The sequence below is a fragment of the Adiantum capillus-veneris genome, chromosome 25 (assembly GCF_014529385.1).
Source record: "Adiantum capillus-veneris isolate H3 chromosome 25, ASM1452938v2, whole genome shotgun sequence".
Taxonomy (NCBI): Eukaryota; Viridiplantae; Streptophyta; class Polypodiopsida; order Polypodiales; family Pteridaceae; genus Adiantum; species Adiantum capillus-veneris.
The window spans coordinates 18993258-19020682 of NC_140955.1; the positions used below are offsets into that span (position 1 = coordinate 18993258).

Below are 27425 nucleotides of genomic sequence, written 5' to 3' on the forward strand. Positions count from 1 at the left end.
ATTCCTGTGAAAGGAGGCAGGAGAGGAGATGCAGTTGGTGGTTGCACAAGCGCTTGAAGCACAGATGATGACTACGATAGGGCAAGGTAGAACAGTTAGGGGAGGCTAGTCGGGCTCACGGCATACACTGCAGGGGCAAGAAAGCTCTCTTATACAGGATTGAAGGATCGACTAATGATGCCTGCAAGTGGTTACATGCCATGGTTATGGGAGCTTCCAGCTCCCTTACTTTTTTGTGTGCAATCTCCAGTCCAGACATGCAAGAGGAGGGAGAGGGAGAGAGAGAGAGAGAGAGAGATGCACTACTCTGTACTTGTCATATACTCCACAGTTAGGAAACGCGAGGATGGAGCTCACGATATTATATCTTGCATCCAAATCATAAAACCTCTAAGACCAACATCGAAGTAAGATGCACCTCTCCTCATCCGCTCTGGAAGGAGACTTCCACTGCTGGTCACTATAACTATAGCCCTACATTATAATCCTCACATGCACTACAAGACGGGACAAAACAAACATTGGGGCGGTTTCGCATTTGTATATCTAATGTGCCCAAACATATAATATCTTGGTAGGAGTCTTACATGTCTAAAATAAAAAGTATTACTGAAACGGGTCAATGAATCAATTGATACAAGCAAAGTCTGGCCAGCATGATCCCACCGTGCTGCACCCTAAGTAGCTGCTACAAGTGTTTCAACAAATCTTGAGATAAGGAATTTGTATATACAGTCCCTCTATTTGGTTATTTCAGGCAAACTTGAGTGCAACCCGTCTGGCCTGCTCATTTGGTATCAGGAGTATGAATTTTCTCTATAGTTTTCTGTCCCACTTCTCCTGCGGCCTTGCTGACCTTACTAAAGGCTCCAGTGACCCAAGCAGCACTCGTCAATATGTACTTGTTTCTCATTAATGCTGAACTTGCAGTGCTCATCTTCTCCTCAGCTGCCACAAATGCTGACCTCGTCTTTTCCGAGACCTGGAATTTCTCATCTATTGCCTTGACATGCTCGTTCACCACAGCTGTGCCTGTGCTGAATTTTTGTGTCAGGCCGATCTTTTGGTCAATAGAAGACACCGTGGCAGTTGCATTTGCGGACAGTTGGTGCTTCTCATCAAAAGCTTTTGCTTTGGTGACCGCATCCTTCCCAAGGTCATATCCCCTTGCAAGCATTGTTGAGAACACATCCTGAGCTTTTGTCACTGCACCTCCAATCCCTGGCGCACCTGCAGCTGCCTGCCCAACATTCGAACAAGTGAAACACACTGAAGAACTAGTGAAATACAAATAAAACTCTGATATTAACCGGCAAAGAAAGCATGCACTTTCGTACCTGCTTTTCACCATCATTAAAAGAGGATGGAAGAAAATCCTCAACTTCCGTGATACTCACAATTTCGTCCACAATCGTTGCCCCCTAAAATGGACACAGGAACTAGTATGAAAATTTGTACTAACAAAAGGAGAATCCACAGAATATCAAGCATTGCATGCCATACGGATAAATTTCGAGTGCTTAGTGCAACGTGGCACAACTGAATACCCTCCGATCCCTTTTATCAAAAACTTTGAAGGGTGCTTGCTAGTGCCACGAAGGCACTAGCACTCAAAATCTATCATCACCCATGCTAATTGCATGAGCAGCATCTCATGTATATAATAAGAAACAATTGAAACAACGCAAAAAGTACATACAGAAAGCAACACTGCAGTTTCCACCGCTTCTGGATGCACAAATCTTACATACACCGTCTTTGTTGCTGCATCTCCGTTGCTGCACCGTAAACCAATTTAATAAATGCCAAAAATGGCTAGACAGTATACAGTGGCAATTACCTTTCTATGGCTATATGCTCAATCTCCCCAGAAAACGAGAAAAATTCATGAATTTCTCGCTCCGTTGCCTTCAAGGATACATTGCTCACTTTCACTGTTCTGGCCTGCAAGAAGATCGAGGTCTACATGTTGGTACCAAATGCTCATCAACAATGGACACATCTAACAATATCAAAGGGAACTCACACTCCTCTCCAAAGAAAAAACAGTTGGTAATACAAGTGCTACAAATATAAATAACCTCACATCTCACACAATGATTTGAATAAGGGGCCATTCTATCCTCCAGACACAAAAAATGGGCGAGCCCTTCCCTCAGAAGTTGAGAGCTGCCAAGACCTTTTCAGTGCAAAGGCCGGTGTCACAAAATGCTAACATATCACGGCTATCCAATAGGAACAGAGGAGAGCCAAACCAGAAGCAGGACCTAAAGCTCAAACATGTACAGGTCAGCCCGTAAAACGCACCACGAATCACAGGCCTGTACAGATTGCTAGCATGGCAGGTGACGTGACCGATGATGTGGCAGCATAGGGACAGGTGCTGAGGCACTTTTCACACTGGAGTTGCATTTGAGCAGCGCATCACATTATTGAAAGCAGATGACTTTTACTGCTTCTATGTATCAGTTATTGACATCAGATGATTTATGAACTACATACATAAAAAAGATAATTCAAGTGCACCTACAATGATGCTATTGAACTCGGTGTAGCGGGAAACGCCCAGAAATGGCCTCTAATTACATATGAAACGGCGAAACACCACCCTCTTGGCCCGAAACGCGTTTCTAGACCCGAAATGTTTCGAAATTAGAGGTGTAGCGCCACATGGAGTTTCGGAAGGCAAGAAAAGAGGCTTGAAATGTTTCAGGTTGCTGTTTCATTTTTAAAAAATCCTTTCAATTCTCTCAAGCCAGAGGAGCCGAAGGCAAATGAGCTTAATGAAGGAGATGTTGGTGATCACTCTGCAGAAGTTGAAGAGGAGATCTCCTCGTAGATTCATGCTCTCTACGTTTAGCAGCAAGTCATTCTTTATTGTTCTTATTTGACTCTTGAGTCCCATTTGCATGATGAAAAATAAGCCTTTGTCCTTTGATGTTGTATCTTGATTTGTATAATCTATCAAAACTAAGCCTTTGTCCCTTGATGTTGTATCTTAATTTGTATCAGCTATCAATATTTGTGTTTTTCTGGTATATCCCTGGTCATATTTGTATCCTATAGCATGGGTAATACCACACCTTGACTGACGTGGTGTTTCTCCGTTTCAACCCTCTCAAACTTTGTCGTTTCCGTTTTCGTTTCTGTTTCCTACAACTCTAATTGAACTACAGGAAAAAACTTGAAGCATTAAAGTATGGCACTACAAAAGTATGTCACTTTGGCCTCTTGCTTTTACAAGTGCTCAAGAGCACGAAAGTCAATTGTTTTTTAAAAATTGGAAGCCCTGAAGGGTCAAAAACTCAATGTTTCAAACTCGCGCCCAAAAGCTCCCAAGTCTACGCCGCCACGTCATCAGCCATCCGTATGGATGCCCCTCTGTTAGAGTTTAGGAATCTCTCCAAATTCGTCCAGTCGGTCCCAGTTTCTCCCAGGGACACGTGCTAGGGAGTGAGGGGCTGTTTTGTGGCTGTGCCCGGCCAGTGTGAGTTAGGTTTCTCATGCAAGGTTGTGTCTAGCCATGTTTAGCTCGGGTTTTGGCTTTGTTCCATGGCCACAGGCTCCTTATGCCCTATACCATTTTCTCTCTTGCAGTTCATTGCCCTACCAGAGCCTCTTGTCCCTTTCACCTATTTATTTCCCATTTATGGGATTTATCACAGGTCGTGGGGTTGAGTGTCATAAAATAATGACGTGGCATATCCGCGCTAAAAAGTGACCAGAGTTAAAGTTATAAGTTGTTCTAGGGTTACGTCCGATGGGACCCAAGGGACACTAGAGAAAATAGAGAGAGAGAGAGAGAGAGAGAGAGAGAGATGCTGACGTGACAAATGTACGGACGCTCTGTGTTTTACGTTGGCTGATGACGTGGTAGCTGTACGGAATTCCGTGATTTGTGCTGCCAGCTTTTGGGGATTTTGAGTTGAGCTTTTGATGTACTGCTTTTAGAGAGCCCATGGGGCCTTTATATATGAACTGAGAGAGCCTCCTGTATCAGACTTGCTGACGAGCAGAGAGGACCGTACGACTCTCTAACTTTGCTCAAGTATTAATATAAAAATAAATATCGAAAGCAGCGCCAGATTTTGGGGCCAGTACCTTTGGGCATGGAACCACGCCAGGCCTATTTAAATTGTGATTTAAGTTTTGTGAAGTGTTTTAAGTGATTCTCTCGTGTCGTGACAATTTCTGACTTGGGGTGTCCAAGTCTGTAATAGTGGTATCAGAGCTCAGTCGATTTTCCTTTCACAAGGAAAACCGATCCTTTTACCGCGACACACATGGATTCAAGTGACAAATCCCGCAAGAATCAGACGAACCCATCCAACAATTCCGGATCGGGTGAAAGTACGGGAAATTCAAATGGGCAATCGAAAGAAGAGTACTGGCCTCCACGGCCTACGGAGTATAAACGATTGGAGATGCAGCGTCAACAACAAGTTGATGCTTGTGATAAGCACATGCTTCAATATTTGAAGGATCCCCAGTACGCAAAATTTTTGACCCAGCACTCGATTGATGAGATGCGTTCCCGATGGCGTACAGCCATCGATTCACCATTAAAGTCCACATTGAAGAAACCACTTGCCCCGCGGATATACACTGAAGGTGAACTTGATGATGTGATAGAACGACGAGTCAACCAAATATTGAAGACCACGAAGCATTCAAAGAGACGTAGCAAGGGAACAGATTACCCTTGTTATTTGGGTCGACAGTCTTCTTTTGCAAATGCACGAAAAGAAAAGAAGCGTGTATGCTTCGAGGGTGTGTCCAATTTTTCCTCGTCCTCTTCTACTAGTTCCGACAACCCTTCCTCTTCAAATTCCAGTGACGAGGACAAAAAGGGCAAGAAACCACGCGAGAGCCAGAGACATGGAAAGAACAAGAAGAAGGCCAAGAAAAGTAGATCCCACCAAAGATCTCAAAAATTTCCTGATAGCTCTGAGGAGGATTCATCCTTTTCTTAAAGTTCGGACTCTGATGACCAGATGTTTTATTCTAAGAGGAAGGACTTTTATAGAGCCAACCAATACGACTTTTTCAAAGATAAAGAGCAAGAAGACCAAAGAATTCAAGGAGAGTGGACAAGCAATAAAATTTAATAACTTTTAAAGTTTTCGAGATGCACACGAAGCCCTCGATTTTATTCAACAGTTTGATATAGCTTTTTTGGGGGGGCGCTATTCAGAAGGGCAGCATCCTACTTGAAAGGAAATGCATTGAAGGGCGAGTCCGTCCCACTTGTATCCGCTTCAGCTATTTCCAAATTAATGAAATCCAATCTTTTTGTTTACTCGATCTTCTTGAAAGAATTGAATGATGAACAACGATCAAATATGTTTGAATTGAAAAAGGAACGACAAGAATTTCTGCTTACACAGACTGATTGTTTCTGCCTACCAGGCGAGTTACCTCCACCTCGTCTGAGGACCATACGATTGATTAAAGACGTTCTAGAAAAGGGTCTCATCCAACCTAGCACTTCACCTTTCTGCTCTCCGGTCTTGCTAGTATTAAAGAAAGACAGATCTTGGAGGATGTGCATTGACTATAGAGCTCTCAATAAAATCACCATTAAAATCCAGGGATCGATGATATTCTCGACAGACTACAAGAATTGATCTGAAGAGTGGATATTATCACATTCGAATTGGCATGAGGGATGTCTATAAGACAGCTTTCCGAACAACCTTTGGTTTATACAAGTATTTGGTTATGCATTTTGGACTTACGAATGCTCTAGCAACATTCAACGGAATGATGGATAGGATTTTTAGAGATAAATGATGTATCCTTTAGACTCAAGTTGCCAGACACTTGGAAGATTCACAATGCATTTCATGTGGGTCTTTTGAAAAGTTTTAAGGGTGAGATGCCATTGACACGGAGCCTGATGAGCAACCTGAAGTGTGCTTTTGCTGGCAGATTTTAGCCAAAGATGCTTTTGGAGGTGATTGCTTTTGATTTACTACTTTTGGGGGCTCTGCTTTTGGGGGCTCTGATTTACTGCTTTTGGGGGCTATGATTTACTTTGTAAGCTTTACAAGTGACCTGTCACGTGCACATCTAACCCTATGTGCATGTGGACAAGCTACTTCAGGTCTAGGGTTCAGGTCAGCTTAGGAAGTGTTCTGGCACCTTTGTGAGCCTGTGTGCAGGCCGTGCATGTCCAAGCACTTAGAGTAGTTGCATATCCTCTGGTTGCACACCGCATGATCATCAACATGACAGTCAGTACCCATCATGAGCATTTTACAGTGCACAGAACCCATTTTCCCTATTTATCCATTTTTCATTTATTATTTAATAAGTGACTTGCTGGAAAACTAGGTAAGGCAAATTTGCTAAGCTACTATAAATAAAACCTAGCGATAGCACTTTTTGGCAAAAGAGGCAGCAAAAGTTCCAATGACTTGCAGTGCACCTTCTCAGCAAGATCGGAAGGAGACCTAGCGTTTTCAGCCACCAATAGAAGCAGGACAGCCTAGCGTTTTCATCAACAAATCAAGCCTAGCGTTTTGCTACAGTTTCAGTTTCCAGATTGCAGATCAGCCTTGGCGCTTCTGCTACAGATCAAGACCAACGTTTTTGCTACAGATCATCTGGCGTTTTTTAGTTGCAAACTTTGCCTAGCATTTGCAGATTCAGGCATCAAATCAGCCCCAGTGCATCAGCATTTTCAGTTTTCAGCACTTAGACACAGCAGATCAGCCCCTAGCCTCGTAGATCTCACCTACCCGCAATAGATCATCGCCATACCGTCAGATCAGCCAGCGTTTTCAGATTCAGCCCACTGTCCGCAGATTTCAGCATCTGCATTTTCGTCGTCGCGTCGTCGCCATCGTCGTCCTCGCCGACAGTGTCAGAATTCAGCAGAAAGTCAGCATTTGCAGATTTTACACGTCAAGAACCCTTTGGTTATATTCGTCCACGGTTTCGGTGGCAAGAATTTTCAAGTTGCCCCACTCTGCCAAAATCCGGCCTTCAAGCATAGAAGTCATGTAACTACGTGCAAAAACTGTCTTGAAAGCTTGCCAGGTCCTTGGAGCATGCGGTTGTGTCGCGATTGAACTCCACCATTGCATAGCATTATCTTTCAGAAATCCCGCTGCGGGAGAAATCTTGGATTCTTCTGTGTAGTTTCCTAAAGCATAGATGTTGTTGAATTGCTGTAGGAACTGCAATGCTTTCTTGCGATCTTTCACCCCGGAAAAAGTGAAAAATTTGACTGTCATGCCGCCATCTTTGAAATCTTTGGGTTGGTTAGGCGCATATCCTGGGTATGGATAATAAGGGTATCCATATGGGCTCCAACCATTGTAGCCTGGTGGCGGTGGTGGTGGTGGAGGTGGGGGTAATGGCGGTGGCAAAGGCGGTTGCACTGGATCAGGGTCAGATGGCTGCACCATATTCCTGAAAACTCCCCCGATCGGAAAAGACAGTTGAGAAGTCTGCCAGTTGGAAGCTCTTGTACTTTCTGATGCCGAAGGAGAAGGTACCACTTGGGGCATCAGAGGGGGTTACATGTAGTTCAAACATTGTTGAAAACTTTGCAGCATCGAAAGATTCTGTTGAGGATGCCGTGAAAGAATGTCGTGGAGTTCGTTGAGCAGAAACTGCAAATATTCTGCTAAATCCATGAATTCCATGTCTTGGGTTCTTATGGCTTATGCCCTATAAGACAGAGCGATGAAGACGGGAGCGCGCCCGATGCGCGATGAAGTAAGGGTGGGAGTGGCTAATAAGTCCGAGGTCAAGACTTGAAGATACTTCAAGTAAAATTCCAATAGCTCTGTCTGCTCTTTTGTAGGACCGGTATGCTTTCAGAAAAGCACACGCCTGATGCTCCGATACCATTATCACAAGCCGGGCACCACGAACAAACTGAACACACTTTTAGCACTTCAATAACGACTGAACTGAGAGAGAGAGAGAGAGAGAGAGAGAGAGAGAGAGAGAGACGACACTCGACACGGAGTGATAGAATTCCTCCCCAGAGAGTATTGGCAGAGTTCATTCAAGGTTTTGTTCGGACAACCGAACTTTGAGGACGATTGGCTTGTCCTTCTGCATCACGATGGTTCTGTTCCGAACCTCGAGAGTTGCATCATTCTTGTCGTGCCAAGGCATGCCCAAGAGAACGTCGCAATTGCCCAACTTCATGATGTGGAAATCAGCTTTTCCATGATAATCTTGAATAGTCACTGGAAAAGCACCAATGAGCAGTACCACTTTCTCAGTTTGCCCCATGGCTAGCTCAGCTTCAAGTTCTCCACCCTCTGCATCATAATCAAAGTGCATCTGCTTTAAGAATTCTGGATGGATGAAGTTCTCTGTAGCTCCGGGGTCAAAGAAAATAAGGGCTTTGAAGCCATTGACTTTGCCATATGCTCCACACAATTCATTTGTTCTCTCAAGGCGTATGCCATAAATATCAAGAACTAGTCCAATTGTTGCTAAATTGGCTTTATTTGATAATTCTAAGTGGATTATTGGATTTATAAGTGAGGGAGTTTTCTCGCTTAGAACAACACGAAAAATAATTCTAAATCAATTATTGGAATTTTAAGTGGGAGGGTTTTTCTCACTAGAGACATCCGAGTACAGACTACTCCTAGTGCGTCATTTGCAGTGATGACGGGAGCACTGAGAACAGGAATATCTGTAAGGCCACCAAGAATGGGTACTTCTGATGCGTCACATCGGATGGGTGACAAGGAGCATCAGAAAGACATATCCGACCATCCAGGAACGGACATCTCTGATGCGTCATAGGATGGGTGACATTGAGCATCGTGAAGGAGATTGTACCGTAAGTTCGGTAGGAAAGGACTAGGTGATGGGTATTCCTAATGCGTCACAAGGTGGGTGACGGGTGCATCGGAAAGGGGATATCCATAGTTAAGAGGAAATTCCGAACTCTGTTGGAATTGTGCACAAGGAAAAGCAAGCACTTGAATGAAGATGGGTTCATAGGAAACTTTGAGGAAAAACAGATGCTTTTTGAGAAAGCAGGATTGCTTTTCGGGAAAGCAGATGCTTTCCCGCGAGGAAGTCTATGTCTGCATTGCAACTGTGCATGTGATTGCATCCAGGGACGCCTGGGAAGTGTTGTGAAAGCACTGTTTTTAACTTTGAGTTTTTGGGCAAGTTCAGACTACTTTTGAAATACGCCGGCCACCCACTTAATCCATCTAAAAAATAAGGCAACAGATCAGGCCAATGTTTTATCTTTCTCTTTTTCTGGCAAAACAGCTAGAAAAAAAAAACGTTGAGGAAAAAAAAAAAAAATGGCCGCTATCTCTACGCGAGCATCTATCTTTGCCATGGCCAAGGAGCTATAAAGGCATCACAAGCCTTCTCCCAGAGCGAAGACCGATCTTTGCAAGGAGGAGATGTTGCTGCAGATTTCAGCCGTAAAGAAGACGTTGTCGGTGATGCCCATGGCTGCCCCAAGTGTACCAGATGTCGCCAAGACCCAGTGCGCAAGTTCCCTCGCGAAGAAGTGCCTATGAAGCTTGTTTCCATCGCGACAAGTTGCTGTTTTTCTCTGTTTTCAGCCCATAAACGTCGTAGACGGGGCTGATTTACGAGAAGGAACCCGAGAACACACCTCTTTTGTGTGTAGGATTGGAAGAGAGGATTTTCTATGTAGAAATCTCTTCCGGGGAATTGCTTTTCGAGAACCGAGTTGCGTTTCGAGCATCGAGACTTGGAAGGTAACAATTTTCATGTTATGATCTCTGAGTATTTGTTTGCATGAGTACTTCCTCTTAGTGAGGGAGTAGGAGCAGAGGAAGGCATGAGCCTCTGCAAGAGAAAGCGCTCCGAGGAATTAGAGCCAGATCAGCCCAAGGGTTTCGTACCCGAGTTTGGGAAGTAGATCCACGGATCCGAGAGAGGTAGTCTCCCAAGTTGTGATCCAGAAGGTGGGATTCCCAAGTAAGGACTTCGCGTTCGGGAAAGCAAAGTTGTTCTGCGGGGAGAGGACTCTGGAAACAGAGTTGGAAAAGAGAGTTGCAGGGATGTCATGCCCTGAGTCTGGAAGGTGAGATCCAGAGGCGAGAACCTTGGTTCTCAAGGATTTGGAATAAGAAACGGAAGTTCCTTGGAATGGGGTTTTTGCCCTAGAAATCGGAAGCTGAGGCTTCCGGGAACCATCAAGTCTTATTCTAGAACGAACGTGGTAATACGTTCGGTTCAAGTGCTTGTATAGACTTCTCCTCAGTAATAAAGATACTATTACGGGGGGGGGACCAGCCCATCTTCAGGTCCCTAGTACTGTGTCGATCTTCTCCCTCTCTATCTCTCTCCTTTTATCTATTTCTCTCTATATACTCTGGCTTCAGTATTAAGTGATAAATTCTATTTATCCGAATGTAATTTTATATTGTTATGCGCTCTCGTTTGTGACAGTGGTATCAAAGCATGGTCTCCTCTCTTTCTCTGTAAAGGAGGACGACTCTGGGGAGATACGGGAAGAAGCCATGACAAGCCAAAGAGAGAAGTAAGCAGGCAGAACCTCAAGTCCTGCAAGGAAAAGCTCGCAGAGTTGGAAATTTGTTTTTCTTTCTGTAAGAAGGCGACACAAGACTTGGGATTCTCTGAGAAGGCGACCAGAGCATGATGCTCAAGAACCTAGAGAATCCAAGGAGCAGAATGCTCTAGATCCTTCAGAACCTTCAAGATATCCATGAACATCAATCTAGAACCATAGCCAAGAAATCCCGTCATTTCGGGAAGGATATGAAGGTCTTTAGACCTCAGAACCCTCCGGTCAAGTTTGATACTTTTGACGGAAGGGAAGATGTCCCGAAAGCTACCGCTATCATTCGACAGTATGAAGTTGCCTTTGCAAATGGCAATTTCGGAGAAGCGTCGAAGGTGAGGCATGTGACCAAACACCTCAAGGGGATTGCAAGTACTTGGTGGTATACCAAGGCTCTGCAAGGAACTTAGAACAAGACTTGGATTCAATTCAAGGCTGAATTTTCTGACAAATTTTTTTCCTCTACACTTTGAGGAAGGCATCCAAGAAGATTGGGATCGGTTTGCCCAATAGGAACACGAGTGAGTCAAAGACTCGAAGCAAGTAGTGGTTCACTCTTGCCAAGGTAGCTCCACTCTCAACCCTCTCTGAGGGAGGAAAGATGAAGAAATTCAACAAAGGACTTTTGCCTGAATTTTGTAGACGCATCTGCAAAATACTTTGCAACAGATGGTAGAGTCAGCAATAAAAGCTGAAAGTGTATACCTTAGTGTACATAGAATCCAATCCCCGTAGTGGGACGGGAGCCATTGAACATAGAAAGTTTGGAGTAAGGGAATTCAATCTAACTCCTGAGTTCTTGAATAGAAGACCCTCGAACTTTAAGTGAGAGGACAGGTTTTCGATCAAAGGTACATCTTTGCGGAAATCGTAAAGTGCATTGTGCTTGTTTGCTCTTTTGCACGAGGTATGGTTATGTCTAACCAGGACTACTCACTCTCGAGTGTTTATGAGAGCAGGATCAAATTGAAACATTGTTTTCTAAGATGAATTGGTTTGCTTAACTAGCCGGAAGGTCAACTATTGATCTGGTATCCGGTAATTCTCGAACAAATTACCTACTGCGGGTAGGAAATTATGAAGGAACCATTCTGAGCTTTCCAGCAAAGAAAAGCTTTCATTAAGCTTGAATACTCTTTGAGCCCACACCCCCTACCCGGTAAGGGAAGATATGGTAGTGCTTTTCGCACAAGTGAATGAACACTCTCTTTACGAGGGAAGGAACAAGCGACGACTATGGCCTGTGCTTGAGGAATCCAAGGATTGAAATCCTAGATTATTTGATGAGCGGGTTTCGCTCTAAGATCGAGCGCCAAGGGATTGTCAAGTTGAGTGTCTTCGCTCTAAGGATCTTACGAAGGGAAAGTAATTTCCCAGGTTCACCGAAACTCTAACACAGCTTAAGGAAGAGACTCTAATGGGCGTCTGGAAAACACTGTTGGTGGTAATAACTCGTAGGAGGAAAAAATTGGAAGGAAGTGCCGGCGTGCACAAGGAATCTTCGGATTGGAACCGTCCCCCTACGTTGAGCGACGGCCCAGAACAAGAACCTTCTTTAAGGTGATCGCAAATTGTGAAAGAAAGACATCGAGCTTAATGCTCTATGACTTGGGCATTCCCTATGTGGGAGGACACAAGAGGTTTCATACCCTCTGGACTAACAGCGCAGGATTATGCGCAAGGACAGATACCTAGATTGATTTCTAGGAAGATTATTCTTCTCGAATTTGAGAAGACGGAATCAAGTTCACAGCCTCCGATAAGGAAACTTTGGATCAGAACCATTGGCCTACCCAAAGCAAAGGCTCCGGAATAAGAACTTACTTTGATAACATGGCACACTTTGTCTGCCACAAGAAGATTCACATGAGCTTAATGCTCTCGACATGCCCTATGCGAGAGGAGGCAAGAGGTTTAATATCCTCAGGACTAATAGCGCAAGGTTATGTGCAAGGGTAAAGACCTAGACTGATTTCTAGGAGGATTATTCTTCTCGGGATTGAGAAGGTGGAATTGAGCTAACAAATTCTCGGATAAGGAAAACTTCCGATCTGTTGGAAAGACGTGAATGATGAGTTTTTACATGGCTCGTAAGTTTGATGATTGGTGAAGGATATCCTCGAGGTACTAGAGGAAGGACATGAATCGGTAAGGTAAGTATTGAATTCTTGAATTTTTGTTTAATTTAATTTTTAAGTTCTCTTTTGAGAAAGAACTAGCTCAACTCACCCTTGAGCAAGATTTGGATCTTTCCGGTTTCTCCCCGGCAGTTTAGTTGGACCTCTACAGTTGAGGACAACTGTTTATAAGTGAGAGGGATGTTGCTAAATTGGCTTTATCTGATAATTCTAAGTGAATTATTGGATTTATAAGTGAGGAGGTTTTCTCGCTTGGAACAACAGGAAAAATAATTCTAAATGAATTATTGGAATTTTAAGTGGGAGGGCTTTTCTCAATGGAGACAACCGAGTACAGAGTATTCCTACCGCGACATTTGAAGTAATGACGGGAGCTCTGAGAACGGGAATATCTGTAAGGCCACCAGGAACGGGTACTTCTGATGCGTCACATCGGATGGGTGACAGCGAGCATCGGAAGAAGTATTCGACCATCCGGGAACGGACATCTCTAATGCATCATAGGATGGGTGACATAGAGCATCATGAAGGAGATTGTACCGTATGTTCGGTAGGAAAGGACTAGGTGATGGGTATTCCTGATGCGTCACAAGGTGGGTGACGGGTGCATCGGAAAGGGAATATCCATAGTCAAGAGGAAATTCCGAACTGTGTTGAAATTGTGCACAAGGAAAAGCAAGCACTTGAATGAAGATGGGTTCATAGGAAACTTTGAGGAAAAACAGATGCTTTTTGAGAAAGCGGGATTGCTTTTCGGGAAAGCAGATGCTTTCCCGCGAGAAAGTCTATGTCTGCATTGCAACTGTGCATGTGATTGCATCCAAGAACGCCTGGGAAGTGCTGTGAAAGCATTGTTTTTAACTTATAAGGTTTTATAGGGTTTTTGGGCAGGTTCAGACTATTTTTGAAATACGCCGGCCGCCCACTTAATAAGTGGGCAACCATCTGATAAATAAGGCAACAGATCAACCAGCGTTTTATCTTTCTCTTTTTCTGGCAGAACAACAGGGGGAGGGGGGGGGGGAATTAGAGAAGAAAAAAACAAAAAAAAAACAGGCCACGATCTCTACGCGAGCAGCTATCTTTGCCATGGCCAAGGAGCTATAAAGGCATCACAAGCCCTCTCCCAAAGGGAAGACCAATCTTTGCAAGGAGGAGATGCTGCTGCAGATTTCAGCAGTAAAGAAGACGTTGCCGGTGATGCCCATGGCTGGCCCCAAGTGTACCAGATGTCGCCAAGACCCAGTGCACGAGTTCCCTCGCGAAGAAGTGCCTACGAAGCATGTTTCCATCGCGACAAGTTTCTCTGTTTTCAGCCCATAAACGTCATAGACGGGGCTGATTTACGAGGAGGAGCCCGAGAACACACCTCTTTTGTGTGTAGGATTGGAAGAGAGGATTTTCTATGTAGAAATCTCTTATGGGGAATTGCTTTTCGAGAACCGAGTTGTGTTTCGACCGTCGAGACTTTGAAGGTAACGATTTTCATGTTATGATCTCTAAGTATTTGTTTGCATGAGTACTTCCTCATAGTGAGGGAGTAGGAGCAGAGGAAGGCATGAGCCTTTGCAAGAGAAAGCGCTCTGAGGAATTAGAGCCAGATCAACCCAAGGGTTTCGTACCTGAGTTTGGGAAGTAGATCCACGGATCCGAGAGAGGTAGTCTCCCAAGTTGTGATCCAGAAGGTGGGATTCCCAAGGACTTCGCGTCCGAGAAAGCAGAGTTGTTCTGCGAGAAGAGGACTCTGGAAACAGAGTTGGAAAACAGAGTTGCAGGGATGTCATGCCCTGAGTCTGGAAGGTGAGATCCAGAGGCGAGAACCTTGCTTCTCAAGGATTTGGAATAAGGAACGGAAGTTCCTTGGAATAGGGTTTTTCCCTAGGAATCGAAAGCTGAGGCTTCCAGGAACCATCAAGTCTTATTCTAGAACGAACGTGGTAATACGTTCGGTTCAAGTGCTTGTATAGACTTCTCCTCAATAATAAAGATACTATTACGGGGGGGACCAACCCATCTTCTGGTCCCCAGTACTGTGTCGATCTTCTCCCTCTCTATCTCTCTCCCTTTATCTATTTCTCTCTATATACTTTGGCTTCAGTATTAAGTGAGAAATTCTATTTATCCGAATGTAATTTTATATTGTTATGCGCTCCCGTTTGTGACACCAATAGCGGGTCTAGCTCTCTAGCAGGAGGTGGCGCTGGGGTTCTGTCGACCGTTGGTGCGGGCATCGGCTCCACTAGTCTATCAGAGCGATAGGGACAACTAGAATGGTTATGCCCTGTTTGAAAGCATGCAAAGCATCGGCCTTCTTGTAGTAAGGTGTCTCGTTGTTGAGGCGTTAAACGAGGCCTTTGCAGTTGGTTTTCACGAGACTCTCCAGAATTTGTTCGTTGTTGGCGAGAGTTGTGGTTAGTGGCCGGAGGTTCTTCTGCGATAAACTCTAGCTTTTCCTTCATTAGTTTCTAGCCGACCATGGCATGGTCCATAAGCTCTTGCATGGTGGAAACTTGCTTGGAGAGACAATATTCTTGCAATGGTGATGGTAGTCCAATGGTGTATCACTCGCATTGGGCCTCCAAGGGAACGGATCTAAAGAAGGACACCGGAAGGTACACGTCGAGAAACCTTTGGTTATAGTCGTCCATGGTTTCGGTGGCAAGCATTTTCAAGTTGCACCACTCTGCCAAAATTCGGACTTCAAGCATAGAAGTCATGTAACTACGTGCAAAAACTGTCTTGAAAGCTTGCCAAGTCCTTGGAGCATGCGGTTGTGTCACGATTGAACTCCACCATTGTAGCATTATCTTTAGAAAATCTTGCTGCTCGAGAAATCTTGGATTCTTTTGTATAGTTCCCCAAAGCATAGATGTTGTCGAATTGTTGTAGGAACTCCAATGCTTTCTTGCGATCTTTCACCCCGGAAAAAGTGAAAAATTTGACTATCGTGCCGCCATTTTTGAAATCTTTGGGTTGGTTAGGCGCATATCCCGGGTATGGATAATAAGGGTATTCATACGGGCTCCAACCATTGTAGCCTGGTGGCGGTGGTGGTGGTGGAGGGGGCAATGGCGGTGGCAAAGGTAGTTGCACTAGATCATGGTCAGATGGCTGCACCATATTCCTAAAACTCCCCTGATCGGAACAGACGGTTGAGAAGGTTGACGGTTTGAAGCTCTCGTACTTTCTGATGCCGGAGGAGGAGGTACCACCTGGGGCATCAGAGGGGGTAACATGTAGTTCAAAAATTGTTGAAAACTTTGCAGCTTCGAAAGATTCTGCTGAGGATACCGCGAAAGAATGTCGTGAAGCTCGTTGAGCAGAAACTACAAATATTCTACTGAATCCATGCATTCCATGTCTTGGGTTCTTTATGGCTTATGCCCTGTAAGACAGAGCGATGAAGATAGGAGCGCGCCCAATGCGGGATGAAGTAAGGGTGGAAGTGGCTAAAAAGTCCGCGGTCGGGACCCGAAGATACTTCAAATAAAATTCCGAAGATACGGTCTGCTATTTCGTAGGACCGGTATGCTTTCAGAAAAGCACACGCCTGATGCTCTGATACCACTGTCACAAGACGAGCACCACGTGCCAATAGAAAAGAACAGACTGAACAGACTTTTAGCACTTCAATAACAATTGAACTGAGAGAGAGAGAGAGAGAGACGACACGCGACACGCAGTGGCGGAATTCCACCCCACCTTGGCGTCTCTTTCGGTATTTCTTTATATTGCATCAACACAGTACAAGCCGGTACTCCGGACTCTGCACCTTCTCCAGGAAGCATACCAGAGAATGAGCCCTTAGCACATATTTAAAGGCCCTATGCTTATGAACAACAGTTTACATGAAAAGCATTCAAACTCAAAAGCTTCTGGTCCAAAAGCAATGCCAAAAAGCTGTCAGTGTAAATCACGGAATTCTGAAGAACTACCCAACCTAAATCACGGAAGCCTTAAATCAAGGAATTCCGTAGAAGTGAATCTCTGTTGTGTTGCGGTAGAATCTTGACTTGGAGTGTCCAAGTTTGTTACAGTGGTATCAGAGCGCAGCCGATTTCTCTTCTACCGGGAAATCCGATCCTTTTTCTCGCGACACTTATGGATTCAAACAGAGATCAGCCGACTTCCTCTGCATCTGGGGATGCGAGAAGAGATCACGAAGAAGATTCTCACGAGGAGTATGGCCTGCCTCGGCCTACTCAGGCAGAGATTGAAGAGATGAAGCGTCAACAATTGGTTGACGATGCGACAAAGATGATGATCAACATTGCGAAGGATCCCAAATTTGTAAAATTTTTGACTCAGACATCCTTCGACGAAGTGCACTCTCAGTGGCGGAAGGCCACAAAACCACCCCTCAAACAAGCACTCAAGAAACCTCCTACTCCAAAGATGTTTACAGAGCAAGAATTAGAAGAGGTGGTTGATACACGGATTACCCAGCTTTTTGACGCAACCAACAACGCAAAAAGCACGACAAAAAGCAGAAGAAAGGAACTGACTTCCCGGGTTATTTGGGTCGTCAATCTGCTTTTGCCTCGGCAAGAAAACAGAAAAAGCATGTCAGATTTGAAGGAGTATCCAGTTCTTCTTCTTCTTCTTCTGACAGTTCTTCTAGCTCTTCTGACTCGAGCGAAGAAGACAGGAAAGGGAAAAAAAGAAGCAAAAAGCAAAGCTTAGGAAAGGGCAAGAAAAAGGCAAAGAAGCCTAGGTTTCGCCCAGTTTCTGACAGTTCTACACAGGACTCATCTTCGGATAGTTCGGGCTCCGATGATCACAGATTTTATGCAAATAAGAAGAATTTCTATAAAGCCAACCAATATGACTTTCTGGAGTCTGGAGGATAAAAGCAAGAAAGTTCGAGAATTAATGGAAGGTGGACAGTCAATTAAATTTGACACTTTTTCTGGATTTCGAGATACTTCCGAGGGCTTTGGCCTTCAGACAGCAGTTTGATATAGCTTTCTCTAGAGGACATTACTCAAGGGAAATGCTCGAACATGGTGGTCCACTCTTCTATTGAACAAGAAAGTTGAATGGCTGAAATTTAAAAGGCTTTTTATTTCCTTTTGGCTGACTCGGGAGTACGAACACGACATACGAACTGCCTGGAACCATCTCCGGATGACCAAGAAAGATACCTTGGACGCATATTGCGAGAGATTTTGGAGCTCTTTTCTACCCGCTTCTTCATTTAAGAAGATCTCGTTTAAAGAACAGATTGAGCGGTTTACCTTGGGACTTCCTACGGAGATCCGAGATCACTGCTTGGAGCAAAAGTCAGATTCTATCCAAGAACTAAAGAGTCATGCGAGACGGGGCTTTGCCATACACTCAAGCAATTTGACTTACCCCTGTAACTAAGTCAGACTTTGTAAATAATTAATTTATTTACGAGAAAAGAATCATCTAATTAGTTGTGTGCACATCAGAATAGATTTAGCAGTTCTGGGGCCTCATGTGCCCAAGTTTGGGCTAGTGCACCTCAGGGAGACCCTAGCAGAAAATACCCTGAAGCCCTAGCGATTGGGAAATCGGGTCTTCAATAAAGGGGTAGATAGTAGCCTCAGATTTCAGGCTCAGAAAATTACGCGCGCTAGTGCAAGCATAAGAATGAGATGGGGTCCTTAGAATAATAACCCTAAGGCCTGATTATTTTACGGCCTTAGGATAAGTTAGTTAAAAGTATTCTGAAATGATTTGCGCTGGACCAAATGGCCAGACAAGTGCGAACAGGTAATGCCAGAGCATTGCTGGTACGGCAATGCGCTAGGGACCAGATAAAGTTTTCATCTGTTGCATCTATGTGTGTAGTTGTGCACTTAATTGCACATTTCATTAACTAGCATAGGATTTTTAAAGTCAAAAGTTGAATGATTTTAGATTTTAAAGTAAGTGTGCCAAGTCCCATGCAATCTCTCTCTCTCCCCCTCACTCCCTCTCTTCATGCTAGCGCCCCCTCCTTTGGGAGGCTATAAGAGAGCAGCTCCTCCCCCTCTTGCCAGGTTGGCAGTGCACTACCCCCCCCCCCCCAAGTTGACCATCCTCTACGCAGTGAAGCTCTCCATTGAAGCTTGAGAGCAGCACCTTGTGGTGTATGTGGAGCCTCTGAGCACCCATCACCTAGAACAAGGCCTCTCATGGTTGCATGCAGCTTTGGGAGAAGTTTCATCGCGTAAAGTAGTAGAAAACTCTCTTTCTCCCTTGTCTAGCTGCTGCAAATTCCCTGTTTTCAGCCCCTAATCACTTGTATTAGGGTGAATTTCAGCAAAGTCTTAATAGAATCTCATTCCCCACTACCTACTCTACACATACCCCAAGTTTGGAGCATTTCCATCGCGAAAAGGACCTCCATTTTGGCATTGGAACGCACTCAGGTAACAATTTCTGGTTATGTGCAGAAAATTACAGCAAGCATGTGTGTGTTTTGCATGTTTCTGTGGTTGGTTAATTGCAAGAATGATTACGTCCAAAGTGGCACAGTTAGCGGAAGATAGACCCTCATTCGTGAGAGCTTCAGATGAGTTTTGTGGAAGGTAGACTCTCCCCTACGAGAGCTTCCCAAAAATCTCACAGAAGAGGATAGATCCTCTCAGTAGTCAGTTCTCCTACTCTCTCAGTCAGAAGCAAAAAAAGGCCAAGAAAGAATAGAGGACGGGCTTTCGCCCCGTTCCTGTGCTTGTAAAGATTCTCCCTTAGTGATAAAGATATTCTCTTTATTGGGGGGGACCAGCTCATCTTCTAGTCCCCAATGAAGTGTCAAGCTTTCTCTCTCTCTCTCAAATTCTCGAGTATTTGAAGTACATTTTAAAAGTCAGTTTACGCTTCCGTATTTTTGTGACACACTCTTCGACGGGGAAGGCGCCATTTGAGATTATTGAAGGTGTTGCGAAGGTTCCACCCTTCCTAAGCACAAAAGATAAGATTTTTGAAGCTGATGAGTACACGCGTGACTTGGACACGGCTTTTGCCAAGGTCCGGGAGGCTTTGCAGAAATCTCAAGAAAGACACAAAAAGGCAACAGATCGCCATCGTCGCGATTTGAAATTGAAGGAGAACAATTGGGTGCTCTTATGTTTTGAGAAGGCACGCCTACGAAAGAAAAAGGGAAATTTCCAAAGCTTAGTATGCGATACTACGGACCTTTCCAGATCTTTGAAAAGACAAATGATATCTCCTTCCGATTGAAGTTGCCCGATACTTGGAGGATTCACTATGCTTTTCATGTGAGTCTCCTGAAGCCTTTTAAAGGCGATGTGCCCGAAGATGGGAAGCCTGATGAGCAACCCGAAGTGGGAGAAAATGAGGAGATCCTTGTTCCCGAACAGATATTGGCGCATAAAGACAGAAAGATTAAGGGTAGAGTGATAAGGCGGTTCTTGGTTAAATTCAACAACTATCCTGCAGTGGATGCGAATTGGATGGAGGAGGAGGACCTAGCAGATACTCCTCAGATTGTGCATCTTTACCTTGAAGCTTTTGGTTTAGCATAGTCTATTTCAAATGGAACCCCGAACTCAGCTTGGGCAGAATCTGGTGCAGTGGGTATGCACGAGGGGAGTTGCTCCACTCCTTTGTCAACAGATTGCCTCGATTCTTGATATTAAAGTCACTAATGTCTCTTTGAGTTTCAGGGATATTGTGAGCTGACAGTATTCTGTTGTACGACTTTATGAATTGGAATACCCCATAATATGATACCGATTTGTTCTTGACTTATTTAAGTGCACGAACTGATAGATGAAATGACTACAGCATTTTGGTCTGAATGATCTCGATAGACATGGTTGCAATAGGGATTAGTCAATCGGGCATCTATGAGGTCCTGAGTGGATCTAGATGCGATTGGTAATTGCCTTGCCGATAAATCATGGTCTGAGATCCGAATGAATGTTGAATGTGATTTGTCATGTGATGTCAAGTGATGTCCTGTGATGTCGTGTGTCACGTGACACATCCAACCCTATGTGTCCGTGGACAAGCTACAGTATGATCAGGGTTCAATCAGTCCAGTCAATCTAGATTAGAGTCTATTCGTAGACCGTGCATGTGTCACAAACGGGAGCGCATAACAATATAAAATACATTCGGATAAATAGGATTTATCACTTATTACTGAAGCCAGAGGATATAGAGAGAAATAAATAGAGAGAGAGATAGAGAGTGAGAAGATCGACACAGTACTGGGGACCAGAAGATGGGCTGGTCCCCCCCCCCCCGTAATAGTATCTTTATTACTGAGGAGAAGTCTATACAAGCACTTGAACCGAACGTATTACCACATTCGTTCTAGAATAAGACTTGACAGGAAATCCATATACTCGGCGCTCTACTACATGAGTAGTTTTCACACTCGACTCAGGACCCATTTCATGGAGCAGTAGGCGGCAACCCACCGTTGTACTATCTTCTATAGAGGCGGAGTATAGAACAGCTTGCTATGCTGCTTGCGAGGCCGTATGGCTACGGAGATTATTGGGAGAGAGTTGTTTTTCCACACTGCTACGACTTGTCTTTTGTGCGACAATCAGAGTTGCATTGCTATTGCCAAGAACCCTATCTTTCACGCTCGAAAAAAGCACATTGAGGTGCAATACCACTATGTTCGGGAGCGGGTTTTAGCTAGAGATCTTCATTTAGAGTATGTTCCTACAGCGAACTTTGGCTTCTCACCTTCGACTCCTTTGTGTTGTCTCAGCATCCGATGCTCAGAGCAAGTGTTAGAGTTACACCGCCGTTGCTTCGCCATTTTGTACGGCTAGTGATTGTCCCGAGTTGGCCACCCATCGCACATCATGTAGATTGCATGGGTGGACACTTTTAGCACGTGTCCGGCCGGTCATTTTTTGAGCCTTGCTTAGTGAACACATTTTTAGCCACTTTTGGGCTTTTATGTTTTTTGCACCAGTTACACATTTTTTTGCCCTACCTCAATCTAAGATTCTATAAATAGAATGCTTAGGGTCTTGTAGTCATTCAGATTGTGTATTGAGAGCATCATTTGCAGAGCACTTGTGTTCTCTCTCTCTCTCTCTCTCTCTCTCTCTCTCTCTCTCTCTCTCTCTCTCTCTCTCTCTCTCTCTCTCTCTCTCTCTCTCTCTCTCTCTCTCTCTCCAACGTTTTCGACGCGCGTGGCTCACTCTTTCGCTGCTCACTCTCACAATTGGCCCCAAAGACTGGCGTCCCTTTCGGTATTTATTTTTATATTAATGCTTGAGCAAAGTTACAAGGCCCGAGGGTCCTCTCTGCTTGGTTGTTCGTGAGCCAACCCCGCCAAGGAGTAGCCCTAGGTTTATATTTAAAGGCCCCATGGGCTCTTCAAAAGCAGTACACGAAAAAGCTTCAAACTCAAAATCTCTAGGCCCAAAAGTTGGCGCTGAATCCAGCGAGGAATTCTGTACGACCGCCACGTCAGCACGTTTTCTGGATTTCCGTATCGCCTGCCACGCCAACATGTCAACGCGATTTCCAGGAGCACGATTTCCAGGCGTCCGTATAGCTATTCAATTAGCATTTTTTAATCTTTTGTGTCTCTTGGGCCCTGTCGACAGTACCGATGAGTTGGAACAACTTATAAAGTGACTTTAGTGTCCACGTAGTGATGCCAAGTCATCAGTTTGTGACAGTAGGACAGCTATAACAGGTGTATCCTGTCTGGAAACATTCAAAGTATCTACCTTCTTGCAATAGGGTTTCTCGTTATTGAAGTGTCAAACGAGGCTTTTGAGTTTACGCATCGCGAGAATCCTAAGAGTTTGTTCATGGTGGTCGAGGATTCAAAGTGTTTGTCGATCGATCGTCCATGACAAATTCTAACCTTCCTTTTATAAATTTGTAACCAACCGCAGCATGGTCCGTAAGTTCTTGCATATTGGAAACGTGTTTAGATAAATAGTATTCCTATAAAGGTGATGGCACTCAAATGGTATATCGTCCGCACTGGTCCTCCAAGGTTATAAGCTTAAAGAAGGACACTGGAAGGTAAACATCGAGAAACCTTTGGTTGTAGTCCTCCGTAGTTTTCGTGGCAAGCATTTTCACGCTACCCCAATTTGCAAGAAGCTGTACTTCAAATAAGGATGTCATGTAGCTCTGGGAAAAAAATTTCTTGAAAGCTTGCCAAGTCCTTGCAGCATGCGACTTGGTGGCTATAGTATCTTTCATAAAAAGAGCAGCTCGAGAGGTCTTTGATTCTTTCATGTAGTTCTGCAGGGCATAGATATTATCAAACTGTTACAAGAACTGCAAGCTTTCTTTTTGTCTCTCACTCCTGAAAAGGTGAAAAATTTAATTCTAGAACCACCATCTTTGAAATCCTTGGACTGATTCAATGAAGATTCAAGATGTGGATATAGTAGGGAAAACCATAAGGGCTCCACCATTGTATCTGTCAAAGTCGACAATGTGAAAGCGTACAATGGCAAGGAGAGAATACACGAGAGAGAAAAAGAGAGAGATTCTGTTGAACCAACCAATTGGACAATAAATTAGAGATTATACAATAGGGATTGAGTGTTGCTTATATACAGCCCGTGGCACTTAAGTACCCCCCTCAATAAATTGCCCAATCCAAAGCTATGAAAAATAAGTTTAAAAAATACCTAAAGCCAAAATAAATATTGGGATCCATTGGGCCATTCACTTTAGATGCTATAACTTTAACACCCTCTTTGCGGCTCATAGTGGACATATGTAGGAAGACCAGCTAGTTGAGCAAACATCCTACAGTCCTTATCAAGCTTGCCTTCGCCTGTGTCCTCTAGCAAACTCATGCATTTGCCTGTGGCTTTGATATTTATCTTTGATTGCCTTCATTGGTGTTGAGGCTATGTAAAAACACATGTCGTGTTAACCTTTTCCTCGACAACTTGAAGGAACACCTACTAAGAGTTTGGACTAAATGACGACATCAGAAAACACAATAGTTTCCACTACCATTTTGACTTAGTTGCAAAACAAGCTAGGAATTTGTCAGCTTTCACTCCGAAATTGTCTGCATGCAAACCTTCATCTATACCATTTCTGCATTTAGCGATTGGTACCACGGTCTATCTGTCACAAAAGGAAATCTTAAAAGTTAAAAGGGAGTCTTTGAGTTTATTGTGGCTTCTTGAAGGCTGAATCTCTTGAGCGAGAGAGACTTTAAGAACTGCTTAAAAAGCATTCTTCAGGGCCCTCTCCGTGTGTTTTACTATGATAGATCCTCATGTACCAACGTACACACAGATAACACCATCTTTCTTGATTTGTGACTTCCATTGCAGTTCAAAAGTTCAATGCAACTCTGTATGCACAAACCAGCTCACGCTGGTGCAATTAAGAATGAAGCAGAGTTGAGAGTAGAGTCATCTTTTTATATCGGTTGTAAGGCACCAGTATTCAAGCAATGATACCTAGCGATCGTCAGTCTAGAGCACACACACTGCAAGAAGCCATGCCAGCATCGTTCAAAGGGATCTGATATAATTACATCAGAAAATAACTATGTGCATGATGATGCTGCATCCAAGCAGCATGTGTTCATGTGGATGCATGTGGTATAAGCGCATGAGAAAGACCGAGAATGCAAAACATTGCTATCAGTACAACGGACCCAAAACTTGCAGTTGATCGTTTCTTCCTTTAATAGAATCAAAACACAAACCAACAACAGATCTGCTGCGAGGGCGATGTTGTCTAACTCACAGGCATGTCTCAAAGCTAGTTGGTGTACGCGCGCGCCTTGCTTCTCGTTTGTCGCTGTACTTTGATCTGGATTCTCGACAGATGCCCTTGAGAGTATTTCACAAATGTGCGCGCGTGTCTCACTATGTGACCCGAGCGAGTGGAAGATATAACTTCTAGAACATCTATCCGACGAGTTTTGAACTCAAGACGTGTTGGTCAAGAGGGGAGATTGGTTGTCTTCATGTTTACACATACAAGTGACACACCAGTGACTAGTAAGTCTTGTGCCGATGGAAGAGGTATGGGTTACATCATCGAGGAGACTTGAACAGTCCCAAGATGACAAAATACAAGATTCCCCAAGCAATAGGCATCTCATAGTCGAGGATGATTATAATTTGATAGGAAAGGTAATACCATCAACTATATTTTGCAATATTGATTTAACTTTTGCATGAAATTTGTGATCATTCTACTACATTAGATACATTTTCTTCACAAAAGTAAAGTATTACAGCATGAGCAGATCCAAAAGAAATGCTAACAATAGAAGATTGCAACCATACCCTCCCTGCTCCACCACTCACCCTTCCATGCTAGATAGTACATACGACCAACTGAGGTGGAAATCAAGAGGCTAAAAAAGCATACTTATTGGTATTCAAAGGCACCATTTGCATCAAGTGTGTAAGAGTCCATCTAAAACACTTGCAAGAAAGGAGGATTTGAACTCACCGCACAAAAGTAAAGAGGCAAGCATCTTACCATTGGACTATTTATCTTTATTAGGGTAAAGATCCCAATATCGAGACAGTCTCCATATGTAGTACATGTTGATCCCCCACATACACACCAAGGAGCTTGGGTAGATGGACAACACATACACACCAAGGAGCTTGGGTAGATGGACAACGCAATCTGAGTTGGCACGTTTCTATTTGCGGGGGATGTGAGTTCAAACCCCATGCTTAATTGGTCTTTTACAAGGGCACAGTTGGACTTTTATTTTGGGGCTCCGTTTTTGCATCGGGATCTATGAATATCCATCAAAAAATCTGTGTGCTTCACCACATGGCTTGGCGCCTATTTCGCTTGAGAGAGGGTGTCAAAGCGCTTCTTTTGCCCACCTCCTTGCTCCATTTCATGCTCCATAGCTCTCACAGCACTGTGCATATTCTCGTTGTCCTTAAGTAGGTGCTTTTACCCTATGTACAACTAGCAAACAAATATGAAGGCTACAACTCCTGATGCAAGGCTTTCCTTTCACTTTTTATGTAGGTTTAAACACATACATCACCTTTTTCCAATAAGAATCCTTCTCCTACACCACATATGCTTCAAATTATAAATTCTTGTGATAACAACTCAATTTCTTCTAACAAAGTACAACAAACCCTACTTCCGTATCCATTTCCAAAAAAATTTGTGGACTTACTAAAGGAGAAATTGGCCTCATTCAGTACATAATTGACTTCCAACCTTGAAGATGAAGGTTAAGAGATTGCACAGATTTTGCACAACAAAAAACCATCAAAGAGTCAGTCATTTCTCTTTAATCTTTGAGAAGTATTATGATAAGAAAAATGATAACAGTGTTTTATCTTTGCTCGGCTGAAAAAGAAAAAAGAAAAAGCTTAGCGGGCGAACCTTGCTTCGGCAACATGATGGAAGAGAAGAGGGAGAGAAAAAAAGGGGGAAAGGAGGGGGGGAAGAGTAAGAAGAAGTGACAAGTTTACACCAAAGGCGTTTCTCTTAATCAGCTCATCAGTGGTGTAAACACAAGAGGGATATGGAGGGGGTATAAAAAGGGAGGTGTGGCTCGAGAAAACTCTACAAGGTACCATAGAGACCTACTAAAAGATAGGTTATGACCAATCTTAAGTGGGTACTTTCAAAAAAGGAGGGAAAGAAAGAGAGTTAGTAAGGTAATAAAGTTGTGAAGGGGGTAATAAAGGAGTGAAAAAATGTACAAGAAAGGGACTAATCAAAAAAGAAGGTTGACTTAGCCTAGGGAATGGTTGGAGCTTAGAGGGGTCGTATATATACAGGAGACCAAAGTTAGTTGAGGTATGGGTTTGTCATTTGAGGGTGGAATTTTTGAGGTGAAGTGGGGAGAGGAGGGGGGCGGGGGGGGGGGGGGGGGAGGGGGGGCTTAGAGAGAAGAATGCCAAGATTGGGCACATTCAACCAATAGATTAAAGGTCTTGGCAAGTGGGCAAGGTTGGCGTTGGATTTAAGAAGTTTGTTGAGAGGTTTGTTAATGGAACGGGATAAGTTGAGATCGTGGATTAGAGGTGAGAAAGGAATTTTGACAATGGTCGGTGAAGGTTTGGTTTTAGACAACTTTTGGAGGAGAGAGGGTCTCAAATCGTAGGAAAGGTAGAGAAACCAAGCTTCCAAAAGGGGGGAGGGATATCCCTTTGCTCTTATCCTAGCAAAGAAAAGGTTACGAATAGACAATGTACCTCCTAATCTCACAGAGAATAAAAGCAATCTTTCGGTGTGTAGAGTGCCATGATTGCCAAGGGATATAGTTGTAGGAATTTAGGATTTTTTGGTGGCAATGGGCATCAAGGATCCCATAAGCGACAAATGAGGAACCTTTGAAGAAATGAATGTCCAAAATAAAAGCTTCTTGAGAGGAGATTTAAAGGGAAATTTTGATATGTTCTTGGAGAGGGTGTCCATACTCTTGGAGGAGTTCGCTTAAGCTAGAAAGAGGACCATCCCAAATTCCAAAGGCATCATCTACAAATCTCTTAAAATAGAGAAGGGGAGGGGAAGATATGAGATTCATGCCTTCCTCTAAAAAGCAAAGGAAGAGGCATGCATACACAACCGCAAAGTTAGACCCCATTGCAATGCCCTTAATTTGGTGCCAAAATTCTCCATTGAAAGAGAGATTATGGTGGTTGAGGATAAGAGACACTAAGGATAAAATGAAATGGACCTAGGGGAAAGGAAGAAACCTTGGATGGAATTTTTAATGGCAAAAAGACCTTCGCGGATGGGGATACTTGGGGTAAAGAGATTCAACATCAAAGGTGAAGAGGATAATGTTG

At 43.8% G+C, this 27425-nt stretch overlaps 1 protein-coding gene across 1 annotated transcript; it reads right to left on the reverse strand.

The window, feature by feature from the left end:
- Nucleotides 1–588: 588 nt before the first annotated feature.
- On the reverse strand, nucleotides 589–24537 carry LOC147424519 (binding partner of ACD11 1-like). The gene is made up of 5 exons (XM_086499806.1): nucleotides 24382–24537; nucleotides 1841–1944; nucleotides 1700–1778; nucleotides 1338–1421; nucleotides 589–1240 (listed from the first exon to the last, which is right to left on the reverse strand). Exons 1-5 carry the CDS (start codon nucleotides 24385–24387, stop codon nucleotides 788–790), a joined length of 726 nt encoding a protein of 241 aa, XP_086355932.1. The 5' UTR covers nucleotides 24388–24537; the 3' UTR covers nucleotides 589–787.
- Between the last annotated feature and the right edge of the window lie 2888 nt (nucleotides 24538–27425).